This window comes from Folsomia candida, unplaced genomic scaffold (genome assembly GCF_002217175.1).
Source record: "Folsomia candida strain VU population unplaced genomic scaffold, ASM221717v1 Fcan01_Sc005, whole genome shotgun sequence".
NCBI classification, from domain to species: Eukaryota; Metazoa; Arthropoda; class Collembola; order Entomobryomorpha; family Isotomidae; genus Folsomia; species Folsomia candida.
In genome coordinates, this window is record NW_019091197.1 from 4645496 (window position 1) to 4658871 (window position 13376).

At 36.3% G+C, this 13376-nt stretch overlaps 1 protein-coding gene and 1 long non-coding RNA gene across 5 annotated transcripts in view; both read right to left on the reverse strand.

Moving 5' to 3' along the window:
• The window catches only part of LOC110850579 (receptor-type tyrosine-protein phosphatase F), a 90212-nt gene that overhangs the window by 41567 nt on the left and 35269 nt on the right, over positions 1–13376 (reverse strand). For 2 of the 3 annotated variants that reach the window (XM_022098014.2, XM_022098013.2), the window contains exon 1: positions 10885–11487. The exons of the other annotated variant lie outside the window; for it this stretch is intronic. In XM_022098014.2, the coding sequence (XP_021953706.1) occupies positions 10885–10954 (70 nt within the window). In that variant the 5' untranslated portion in view covers positions 10955–11487. Of the gene's footprint in view, positions 1–10884; positions 11488–13376 lie in introns of those variants that run through there. 3 annotated transcript variants of the gene reach the window in all.
• On the reverse strand, positions 12169–13227 carry LOC118435559. 2 transcript variants are annotated; one of them, XR_004834863.1, is made up of 3 exons: positions 12843–13225; positions 12651–12769; positions 12169–12553 (listed from the first exon to the last, which is right to left on the reverse strand). It is a non-coding gene; the product is annotated as an uncharacterized LOC118435559 (long non-coding RNA). The 2 variants fall into 2 exon arrangements; XR_004834862.1 differs by having other exon boundaries at positions 12515–12769; positions 12843–13227.

The window sequence follows — 13376 nt, forward strand, 5'->3', positions numbered from 1 at the left end:
GAGTAAAAAAGCTGGTGTGGAATTTACATGACTAATTACACATTTCCGGTCGAACTTTTTTTCTTTTAAGAACTTTTCTTAACAGACTTTCTTCATGAGGTTTATGTATAGAATTCCGTGCAATATTTCTGGGGAACATGTATAACGTACAAACTTTTTCCATTCTCCACGAATTTCCCTTGCATGAGGCAGGAAATGGTTTGATTTGATTTTTTGGGTGTACTTTACTCCATACTCTTCTTCTTATTCATCTGTAAGTACCTGCCTAAAAGTTTCCCTTTTTCTTTCTACGGCTCCCTATTTCTTTATTCCCTCCCCTCGTGTAACGTGTAATTTTCATTTACTTTGCTTTTGCTGTGCTCATCCAGATTCATTCCTTATTTATTGCTGTTGAGAGAAAGAGCGAGGGGATGAAAACGAGGTGGACGGACGTAGACATGCACAAATTGACCCCATGTACATAAGCACTCACTACTGGGAGTTTCATCTGAAGAGATGAAACCCTCTTACAAATCCGTCCACAATAATAATGCCTACCATACCACCACCTTGATGATGAGGAGATGATGCTGGCACTCTCTTCTTTTGATCCCTAAATAAATCTGGTCGGAATCGCATCATCATTTTCCTCCGTAAGTGAGTTACACGCCGTGTAGTCGAGTTCATAAAGGTTTTCTGTGTTTCTTTCACCCGAAGATATTTATTCTTCTTGGGTTGGTGAAGTGAGTGAGTGAGTAAATTCTTTGTTGCGATGAACAAGGGTGGCAAAAGGGATGAATTGAAATTTACACACCTTTTTTATTTTCCAAAGTTCCTGGAAATATTGGGGAGGTAGGTTGATTTTACAGATATGAACAGGGTGCAAACTGTAAATGCAGCTGATGCTCTTTTGGAAAAATAGCTTTGGGTATTGAATGTTTCCTCGGAATTGAAAAGAGCATTCGTCTCTTTTTTATGGCGAGATTGGAAAATTGTTTATACTTATTTAATGTCAGGGTGGAATTGTTTGTTTCCAGGGTGGAAATGAAGCTAATTTGAAGAGAAATTAGTACATACATACATATGAAATTATGTACGTAATTTGAGCAGATTTACAAGAGGGAGTTTCATATCGGGAGGGGAGATCGCTCTTTTATGAGACTGATTGTTAATGTGAAGTGGAGTAGACTAAACAGTTTTGGCGGCATTAAAAATAATTATTGGTGATTTTTTAATACTTATTTTTAGCCTGGGATGGTGAAATCCAATCCAATCCAGTCGGTATGAAATGATGTCTGATGAGCAACTGAATGAATTAGAGCCGAACAATGGAGATGGGTAAGAAGATAACCGTCAGAGTTGAGGTGATGTTCAATACAGTGAAATCAATACTGACATCATGACATTACGAAGGTTCCTACCGTTCAGGTATACATGGCGATGATGGCTCAAGATTAATTATTAATTAAGGCAGCGAACGAGCCATATGTCTGCTCGGTATATAAATATGACGACTTATCTCTAATTTCGACGATGACAGAATATATTTTCATCTTGACAGGATCAGCAAATAGGAAAATTATAAACAATTTGCGATACGTTGCGAAAAAATAAATTTGCATAAGAGCGTGTCCATGACAAATATTTATTATCGGAATTTTTCAATAGGTACTTTTGTTATGAAAACAAGACATTTTTATTTTTATGGAGTACTACTAAATACCAATGGTGTGAGTTCACTGGTTCACAATTCGCAGAATCATTACAACCCCGCATGCAAAAAACACAACTGTCTATTCAGCAAAATCAATGAAATGAAACACGATATAATTGCAATGTCGCGAAAAAAATTGAATGGATTTAACAACAGTTTTTCTGCGACATAGCACATAATAAAATTCACGACTGTAATTTTGCCAGCACAGCCAGACTGGCAACAATTTCCATACATCAGTCCAATTTCATTTCTTTTTGTGTAAGTATGTATACGACCCCATAAAAAGTTTATGATGATTTTTAATTATAATTTGCATCTCATTCTTTGAATACAGATAGAAAAGAGGAGAACAAGGTTGCAAATTATATTAAGATTGTTTCATGTCTTTGCCAATTTGGCACTCCTTGTAGGCAGCGGACATAAAAGCGAAAAGGACGTTTTGCCTAACAGCAGGTATTAATAGGGGTGAATTGTTCGCCGTGGCGCTACTGCCGGGAGGAGGAGGGTGGAAATTCGCATAAAATTATTTGCACATTTATCCATTATTCTTTTATGGGATGAGAAAAATATAAAATAAATAATTAAACGTGTCAACTGTGCACTTTTGCGTATTGCTATTTTTATTCAAGCGCTGATATCAATTGGCGAAATGGGTATACCTGCAATTCGGCAAGATTGAAAAATTTAATTGGTTTTCTTAAGAAATCGGCAACCTTTTTATAATCCATCGATTTGAAATCATCTCACGTTTCAAGAAGTGAAAGAAACCTTCAATCTAAATCAATGATTACATTTATTATTTTCCTGCCTTCGAGTTAATTAAGAGGTGAAGATGGACAAAGGAATGAAGCCAACCGTGCAAAATATATTGTTGGGCAAACATTGAATGACACGAGATCCTCCAGGGCCAAGAAGAAAGACCAGTTTTTGCCAAGCAAAAATTTCTGCAGCTTGTATTTATTATTAATATTCGAGATTTCAATTAAAATTCGCATCTCGACTCGTCCATATTGTTTACACGAATTTAATATTAACAGACTCGCACGTTCATCATTCATCATTTCATAAATTAAGAAACAATGTAAGAAAATCTTTACAAATGTAATCAGCACATTTCTTTGATAAAATTCTTCCGCGATTTTTTCTCCCAATAATTCTGGTCATGCTTTAACACAAGATTGATCGCTGGTAAAATGCACAAAATCAGTAATGTGGTATTCGCGTGACTAAAAAGTATGGATCGAGTGAGCGAGGTGCAAACTAAGGGCAGAAGTAAATATCAATGAAATTTTATAGCTCGCCGTTCACTTTTGTGCAAAAAAATGCAGCATACATGTAAATGGTCATACGCACAAAAATGGCAAGTACTTAGGTTGGGATGAGCTCATCAATGCATGTAGGCATCATTAATAACACGAAGAGCAAGCGAGCAGGTATTGACTAGACTGATAATTGGTTAGTAGTTTTTGCACAGAAATTTTTATTTTGCAGCCTTTTTAGCGTCACAGCCTTACTATTTTTACAGATGGACTCCATGTGGTCTGGTCTGGTCGTACCATTACATATCTGCACATTCACTCCTAAATCATCTCTACGTACTACCTATGAATTCGCAATATTGTGTCTTGCACATGTTTCATGATGGATGCGATTTTATCTCTGGCTGGGACGGTTTAGCCCACTTCGTTGTTATTTTGCATCCCAAATGACTACTTCTACATGCACAGGGACGGCAGGCAAGGCAGTAAATCAGGATAGGTTTCTGGGCGGACATGGAAAACAGGTGAAACATAAAAAACAGAGATTTATCACTTAAATCATAAAATGTGACTTTTAACTCGGCCCAGGTGTAAAGTTGAGTTGATTTTGATTTTTGAAATTTTCTGCACGCAAAAATCCAGTGTTGACGACTATATTTTGGTTTCATAAAATGAAGACTTAATGTCTGGCAGATTTTTACTCTAGGTATCTATGCATCCATCCACTTATGTACAGGACAGAATCCCTACAATTATCCTCTCCACACAAGAAAATTCTGCGCAAAAAATCAACAGCGTCTAGATACTTATATATCTTTCACGAGCAATTTGCTCAACAATGCTTGCTGCGTTTTGTTGCCGTAATTGTCTACTGTCTGTACGAATTTTATTCACGTGGTTCATCGTGCCGAGGAGGAAACGCCACTCACGTAAAAGTTTTGCGGTGAACGTGGAGTGGATAACACATGGCAAAAAATGGATCTATTCCATTCCATTATTCGTCCATTCACTCCACCTGCCTCTCTTTAATAAATATCTCCTCGTACAAATGTATGTAGGTACAAGTAAAGGAACTTGTACTTGATCCACGGCTCACTCCATAATAATTTTCGAAACCTGGCTGGCTTGCTGGCATACAAGGATTGGTGACGGGAAAGGAAGTTGTTTGATTGAAGCGAAGATTATCCTTGGTTCTGTTACTACTACAACGTTATTTAACTGACTGGGTTGGTTTGGTTTAGTTTATGTACTAGAATATGACCTGTTTGTTAATATGTATAAAGGGTTGATGGATATCGGTATGATCTCGATATACATATTTTCCTTCCCAACTAATTGATGCGAGAATGACCAACTTGTTTTTACTCACTCGATGTTAGCAAAGGTGACGTAATTCTGGGCATGAATATATTACGTATGTATGTACCCATTTTATGCATAAACGGTTGGAGTGAGTGAGCATTTGTGTGAAAAAATTGCTAATGCGGAACCATTAAGGTGAACAGCAAAATGTGTAGCGCAGGTGTGTGTATGGTCTGGATTATAGATTTATAGTTATAATAATGAACTGGAATTCTTACACAGTGAATGGTAATGAATGCGGCAAGTTGTGGGGAACAGATGGTTTGATGGACAATATCCAGTCGTGCCCTAATCCATAGTAATGAATTGCTTTGCAAAATGGGGTACACGGAAAATTTAAAGAATTTCTAATGAAGAGAGTAAAACCGGCCAAATTGTTGCATTAGCACCATTGATTACAGTACTTTTGGCAATTACGCAATTTTTTGTGGGCCCATCTTGAGTTGAATCTCGTGTTTTACAAGTCTTCCGAGGAACAAATCAACACTTAATGTCGGTCTTAATTCTGCTAATGTTACAATGATGACCACTTTACGCGGAGTGTAATTAAATTTTTATTACATTTCCGCATCCCTCTTTTTTCCTATGTGTCGATGTGGTGGGTCTCTCGGAGACGATTCAGGTTTTAAATGTGTGTATGAAAATCCGTGAATGTGCCAATTAGACTGGATAGCTCGACCAGGTTGGTCTCAAATAATAGTTATTACGTCAGCGATGAATATTGATTACGAGAATATTAATGTTCTTGCAGGAAAAATATGTGAGCATAAAAACTTCTTAAGAAACGACGAGTATGTGGAGACGTTGAATTTAACGAGATTGAGATAAATGGTGCGATAAGCATGATCAAGTTACGCACAGAGGCCTAATAAAGGTTAATAATTTAGATTAACTCATCCTGGAGAGAATAACTGCTCCAGTTTTTTCATGTGGCCAGTTTTGTACATGTGTAATCAGAAAACCTCACTTACTTAATAAATGACCAATGCATACAAAATCGTATATCTTTAGATAGTGGAATTAAGAAATTGAGTCCATACTATACATATAAATATATAAATGTAGGTGGACAACACGTGTAATCTGTGATGTACGAGTCTTAAATTGTACACATTTTTGTCCTTGCTCTTGTTCCTTAAAGATTTATGTATGTGATCGAGTAAGACACACACAAGGATGGAATTTGTATCTATTTGTTTATTTTTTTCTCATCCAGTAAAATAAAATTAATTCGCTGTATTTAACAAACATACTTTTTGGTGGAGTAAATGTTGACCAGTTGTTACAAGAAAACGCGACGTCGCCCTCCAGATAACGTACGTGAGCACAATAGGGTGACAATGTAAACCACGAAATGAGAGTAGAGATGAAATCAGAAAACCAAACCAAACCACGGAATGAATTATGATGCTGGGAATAAGGAAGACTCATAAATTATGCTGGCATACATATCTGGCGTACAATATCATGTGCTCCATGGTGTGTGTGACTCGGTTAGATGGAATAAGTCACAAAAATACGAGGATGAGAAATACATAAGCATTTATATTCTTCTTCTTCTTAAAATAAGGAAAGCTACATATATTTCCTCGAAAAATTGATAAAGTGTGCAACGCGTTGGCTTGTGCTTGTCCCACAATTAAATAAAAACGAAGAAGGGAACAGATTCCAAGATCTGGTTTTGCTCGGGTCTCGTACATACGATTCTCACAATAAATCATCAATACGAATGGAGGATGAGGACCCTTCAGCACTCAAGTCTCTCACGATTCCATATTTGGTTGGAGTGGATTGGATAGTAAAATAAAATGGAATTGGAGGAAGAAGAAAGAGGAAATGATTCATCATCGAGTCGTCGTCTGTATCAGTCATTCATTCATGAGCGAAAGTAGGCCCGATGGATCATTATGATTGGATGGACAAGTATGTGGATGATGTTGACGTGGAAATTATACCTACAACCCGTTATTCCATCCGGTAAAGGGTTAAATTAGAGGAAGTAAGGAAATTCTGAGTTATAATGGTATCTAGTAAATTAAAGTGGGACTTAAATTTATCGTGATTTCATATCCCGTTGAATTGCATATGTACATCTGTAACTATCAATGTTTCCCAGGAAATTAATAAAAAATATAGAGTGGAGAAACTCTTCACAAATTGGAAGGACCATAAAACACGTCTCAAATGTTGAGCATCAATTGGGTTCATTTTTATTGGGTTGATTTTTACTGTACAAAATAAATTCGATGTTTCACTAATTTCCCAGCTCAAAATCCCCCTCTTTGTTAATATAATACCTCTCTGAATGTCCACACATTTGACAAAATCCTAACGCCATGGATTCCAGAGTATCAAAATATTTTAGTAAAGCGTCCCCCTCACTCACATATCGCGGTAATTTATGCAAAAATTTTGTGAAATTATTTGTTTGTAGCATGATTTACACGCAAGTGTTCCTCCTAGAAATGCATAGAAATGCGATGACACTACAAAACTCGTTTCCTCGGAGAGCAATGGGCGACATTTGGTATAAAAACTATGCAATAAAAAAGGTAGACAAAAACTTATGAAATTTCAGTATTTTAATTTCAGGAGTTAAAAAATCTAGTCCACATTTTGTTTATGCAGGGAACCATGATTATCGTTGATTTGCGCCTTTATTACGAAGATGAGAAAAGATTTCGTAATCCAGAAAGGTTTTGCCCAGAACGTTTTATCAGTGATAAAGGCGAAATTATCAATTCTGAAAGTATAATTTTCTTCGGGATTGGGTGAGTGAGTCATGTGTAAATTCTTAAACCTGGACTTGCATTAAAACCGTGCCCATTTCATCTTGAAATTTTCAATTCTCATTTTTTAAACGAAATATAAATGAGTGATGAATTAAACAAATCATGATAAACTTATAACCAATCCCATTTGATGAATTAATATAGAATTTGGTCTCATTTCGGTGACATTGCATACATATTTTTGTACCTTCATAAAATTTTAAGTGAAATAAATAAATGAGGGAAATGGGCCACATACGAAGGAATTTTAGGTAACGTTAACTAGTGCACATTTAAAAAGGTCCTAAATGTTAACGAGGAAATTATCCCGTCTGTTTGTAATGTCCATCCGGTAAAAAATCAGTGGAAGTGAACAAAAATAAAATTGCGCTGTCCACTTTAACCTAGTAAAACTTCCACAAATCGTGATTTCATGTCCCGTTAAGCTTATCCAGGACAATGAAAGTACACATAAAACAAATCCCGATTTTTCCATGATTTACTATACAGTCTAAGGAATATTTACATATCTTGTATCCAATCCATGAAACACTAGAACTAACGTAAGTTTTATGGCAATGCCGATAAAAAAATGTAACGATTTACGCGTCATCATCTCCAGATTTATACCGGTATGCTACACATTTTCATAAACGCATAGTCTTTTCATATGTATGTACAACTGATCACCTTATCCACACCACTCTCCCTTCACGTCCATTACTTGCTCCACTATTATTCAAAGTGGGTGTTACAATATTTTTATTGTGTTTCATTTTCATCCAAGTTTCGAATCTGGACAAGCAATTTGCTCCACCACTCGACACCACGGACATTGTATCTGTACATGCATACATACATATTCTTGTGTATGTATTCCATTGTGCTCTTAATGCCAGAGAACGTTTGACAGGACAATGCAGCAGCTCCTTGAAAACAACAACACATGTTGTTACCCACTCGACATTTACATTTACATTCAGATTTATTTCATTTTACTCGCTCTTTCGCACCCATTAAAGTCTTATTTCCAGTTCAACACCTACAACAAAAGTTGAAGTACAAGTGGTGAGTGGTTTGGACTTGATTTAAGTGATGAATCGCTCGCTACCAACAACTTTGGAGTGATGGACCGGTCACGGTATGGAGAACAGGGAACATGGGTACAAAAACTTAACGGCAGGAGGAATTTTATTTATTGGTGGGAAAGCACAAAAGTTCGTGAGTTTTCCAGTTAAACGGATATTACACGCGTTTATTATTACATTACGCAAGCGTTATTGATTCATTCCGAGAATCACGGGGTTTTTTGACAGGATTAGAAAATCATGACTAAATCCGTCCAGACGGAATGACCAGTTTCGTACTAAATTTGGAATTTGAAGTGGTGTCATAAATAATTATGGTGCCGGCGAGTTAGATTTATGCATTATTCTGTCAAAAAATAATTTGCTAAAGATGTAAAAAAATATTTGGAGGGTTGGATGGATTAGAGATTTACTGGAATGGGTTTATGTACGTACGATTAGGTTAACTTGACTTTGACATTTAACCCCATTCGAGGCAAGTCACAAGCCTGAGATGACTGTTCCTTTTGGCGACGATGTATATAAGGTTGACAGTATTTAGATGCATTATGGCTTTTTTATATGCATGAACATATAGTTATGTGGAGTTAAATTCCGTTTATGTGAGTCGTGTTGCATTACATCTGTAAATAGAAATGCTGGATAAATTGGAAACTTATCGGTTATACATATAACGGCACAAACGTGTTCTGGTCCATTTCGTTGCGATTCGTCACACTTCCTCACTTCCCATCTTATAGATTTTTTCTATTACTTGCGCTGCCTTAGTTCCAATTTGTTTAAACAAATTCTTTAAAAGCAGGGTACAAAATTGTGAAAAATACATTTCCAGTTTGGTGGTAAAAATTTTAAGTAAAACTTGTTCAATAATTTGGAGACTTTAAATTGTAAATTCCTGGAAATATCTTCAAATTCAGGATAAAATTCATCTAAATTTTTTAAAATCATAAAATCATATTAAAATTATGGACGCGAAAGAATCATGCATCGTGTTTATTACGAGACAATTTATTTCCCGACAAGAATTTGGATCACAATAGAAGCCAACAGTGAGAATGACTACGATTTTTTGCCTCTCTTTCTCAGGTGTATAATCTTATTTTTATTTGTATTTCATTTTATTGAAGCCTGATTTGGTCTGATTTTACGATTCGTATTTTTTTCTCAACTTAATTTCTTTCCTGGCCACCCATTCAGCTCCAGGAGGAGGAAAACCCGTGGTAGGTTCATTTTATTTTATTTTATTTCTCCATCCCATCCTTGAGCTTGATCTTGATCTCTTCACTTTTCCGCATAGACAGGTGAATAAATCAGTGCACAACAATCGGTAGTAAAACGGATAACGAGTCCGTTGTGGCGTAATGCTCACATTTTTGTAATAAATTTACAATTTTAAGCAGCGCTTTAGTAGCTGGGAGGCACGTTTCGGAGTGTGCAAGTGCTCAATTTAACCATATTCGAAATCGTTTCAGTACTGTATTTATCATAAAACTGACTTTGGACATGTTTACATTTATTAAAAGTGTGGTAGGAGGGAGACTAGTGGGGTTTGGAGCCAGGGCGAAAACCATGAAGACCACACCATGGAACATGGAATTTTAAATGCATGGTCCATATTTGTTTAAATATGTGGGATCTCGGGTAAAAGTGGTAAGATTGACAGCACATGCATAGAGCATCCTTTAATTAAGTAAAGTATTAAATTTATTACACTAACGAAGACCAGTTTTGCAGTTTCAGTGTAAATTTTTGTGCCAATAAAACCATAAATAAAATCAAAATGTAAATGCACAGACTTTCAAAAATGGTATGCAGTTTAAATCAGCCAACGTATGTATGCATGACTTTTTGGTGGTGTTAACAACACTAAAAACGAAGTACATAAATATGTATATTTATTTATTTAGGTGTTCACTTTTATTACTTACTTAGATGATTGAAATACCTAAATTCATACATACGGAGAAGCATTTCATTCTTGGCATATGCGTCAAATATCCAAACTCAAGTGTTCCCCGTACTGTTACAGGTTCGAGTAGGAATTGGAAATATGGTTTAAGATTAACCGACCAGTGCGGAGGTGAAGGGCAAAGCAATTTATTTATTCCATTCCTCCAGTAAAGATCGATACTTTATATGAATGTACATATGCCGAGCTGACCGTTCGTCATGGCATTACAGTTAGCATTTCATTGATCTCTCCCTTTCAAGACGTGTATGTATCACGAGTAAGAAGCTAAAACCTCGCTTTGCGTATCGTACATAGAAACCAAATGGACTCTGGGCATGCATTCTATGTATGTATGTATGTAAGTTCTGGTAATTACGGGGTGCAGCAGGACAAAGTCAATCAATTCTCGACTGCATACACCTCAACCTTCGTAATGAAATCGAATGGTCAATCTATATAATGTCGGGCAGAAGCTATTTATCCGAAAAGTGGATTAAATTACATTTTGATCATGAGAGATGTACATGAATATGCCGGCCGGTGTCTTTATGTGGCCTGAAAACGCTATACTTTTTTATGCAATTGCACAGCTCGCTAGGGTATTTAGTAAAAGGTGCAAGTTTTGTAAGCTTATGTTACAAAGTAAAATAGAGTGACGCCTTAAGTTTGAGATTTTCTTAACCGTTTGTAAATTTCCGAATTGTACAGGATTTACGCATAACATTAATTTGACTAGATTTTTGTATCTGTACTCTACCTTTTTGCGTGACTCCAGAAATCAGTAAGATTCCCACCAGGGTGACAAGGATCCAACTAAATTTCCTCATTTTACTTCTTTCTCTCTCTCACACTCAAACTATTTACGAAAACTGCACACTCTTAGAGAAAATCACACTGGCAAGTATTTACATAAGGATGTAAATGTGTATGCATGCATTTATTTCCGTCCCGAAAAAAATATAACTGATCCTGAACTAATCCTTTTACACCGATTTTTGCCGATGCTGTACTTTCGTCAGAATTTTTAACCGATTGGCACAACTTCTATCTAGATTAGATCACAATCGTGAGTGAGACACTTATTTTGCAGCATTTGACACTTTTAGTGAAACCAGATGCGGAGGATTACACGGGAACACAATTTCTGTTACTTGAAAAAATTTAGAACAAGAATTTTAAAGATTTTCCAAGTTTGACTTCTTTTTGAAATGCTTTTAAGTAAATCCAGAACTTTCTTGGTGAATGAAAAGTTGAACACCGGTGAAAAATGGCAGCAATGAGTGCAAAACTCGATTTTGGCGAGGTTCGAGGCGTCCGTAGCTCTATTCTTGCCAGAGGTTGCAGTGTGACTGAAGTAAAAGTGAGAGGGTTGGCTCGACTACTAAACGCCATGGCTTTGCTTTTGACATCAACATGCATTCCCAGCGATGTAAGAAGAACATGGCTTGTGTAATGGTGGAAGTACACACTTTGATGTGGAGGTTAGTGCCAGAAGAGAAGCGAGATGAACTGGTCTGGAGTGGTGGGTTGGGTTGCATAATGTGGAGCCTTGCCAAAAAAGCTAAAAGTATGAATGAATATATTCCATCGAGTGAAAAGATGAAGAGTTTTCGGCATTGTGTCACCTAGCTTTTAAGTAAGTAATGTGTGTAACTGGTTTAGCGTGGTTAATTTCGGGGTTGGAGGAATTGTTTAAAATGCGAAAAATACTTATCGTAAAGTTTTGAAGGGAAAATATCAATTGACATTTTTGTTGTTAGGAAATCTGGTTCAGAAAATATGTACATGCGAAAATGAGATAATGTCGCATTTGCGTACATGTGTTTGTCCCCATTCTTTAAGCGATTGTGCGAAAAACGGGTATCTAGAGTAAGATGTTAAGGTTAATGAACGTGTGTTAAATGCCAAAGTGATCTAAATTCTAATTAGTGTCAGGATCTACACTTTTCAGTTTCTGAGCCATAAAAGAAAATCGTACGGTTGACGGCATGAGATTAGATAAGTTTGAATATGGGTTTACGGTCAGGACAAATTTTCGAAAAGTTTTTATTATGTGATCACGATCCAACTTTCTATTTATAATTTGCTATTTTGCTTCTGAACATTATTATCAATGTCCACCTCACGATTTGATTAACGTCAAAATATTTATTCCTGAAATTATTTGGTGCATGAGCAAAATTGAGGTTATTCCTGTCCTGTTTTCTGTTATAGTCAGACTTATTTATTATTCGCCCTCCTTGTCGGAATCTATTTAATGATTGGCTTATTATTATCGTCATAATTTGATATATTGGATACCGTGTGTATATAAATACAGCCGGATTCTGTGCCTTAGGCGGTATTTTGTGTCTCGCCAAGACACTACAGTTTGATGACCTTCATTGTTTCACGGCGATAACAAAGCTGACCTTTTTATTTCCCCGCTACAACAATATGGACAATAATAGATTGACATTAACTTGCAATCCGTAAGAGAATTGTTTCAGGACAATGTACAAACAGGCATACATATACACATACTGAAATATCGGTATGCATATGTAGATACATATGTATTCAGATCGGAGATCTCGCGTTCTCCCGTACTCCGGCCGAAGTCGTGTACTCCGTAATCCGGAAAAAGTAGTAGATAATCTTCGCTAGGTATTAAGAACACTTATCATGGTTACGCAGCATCATATATATATGCATGTTCATGTATTGTAGGCTTACCTATGTAGTTTAGGGATGTACGTCGTAATTATCGTTAGTTAAAACTTTAATACAATTTTGGATGCTATTTGCACCAAATTTAATTTTAATTGTTTTTTTTTGCTAAAATGTGTGAAGGTTTTCATGAAAATTAGTTTAGTCAGCGGAACCCACTAACGAATAATTAAGTCTGACTTCCCTGGATTCTAATCAACGTCCTACACTTTATTAAATTTCTTTACATATGAAAATGTGAAAATGTCCTTTTATCTGTACTCAATAACTCACAGAATTTGCGTATAATTTCCATGATGAACTGGAGTGCTGCAAGTGCAGTTAGTCACTGATTACTTGTCCATTTAAATGCGATAAAAATCACTCACTACAAATACTTATGTGTACAATACAGCATGGACTGTCAAGTATGAATACAAAGATACACGTGTGCTACACCAGACCTGACTCAGACAAAACACAAACACCAACATTTGCGTGATGTGGAACTTGCAACGTTTACATGTATTTTGCACATGAAATGCAAGGGGCTCACCAAGT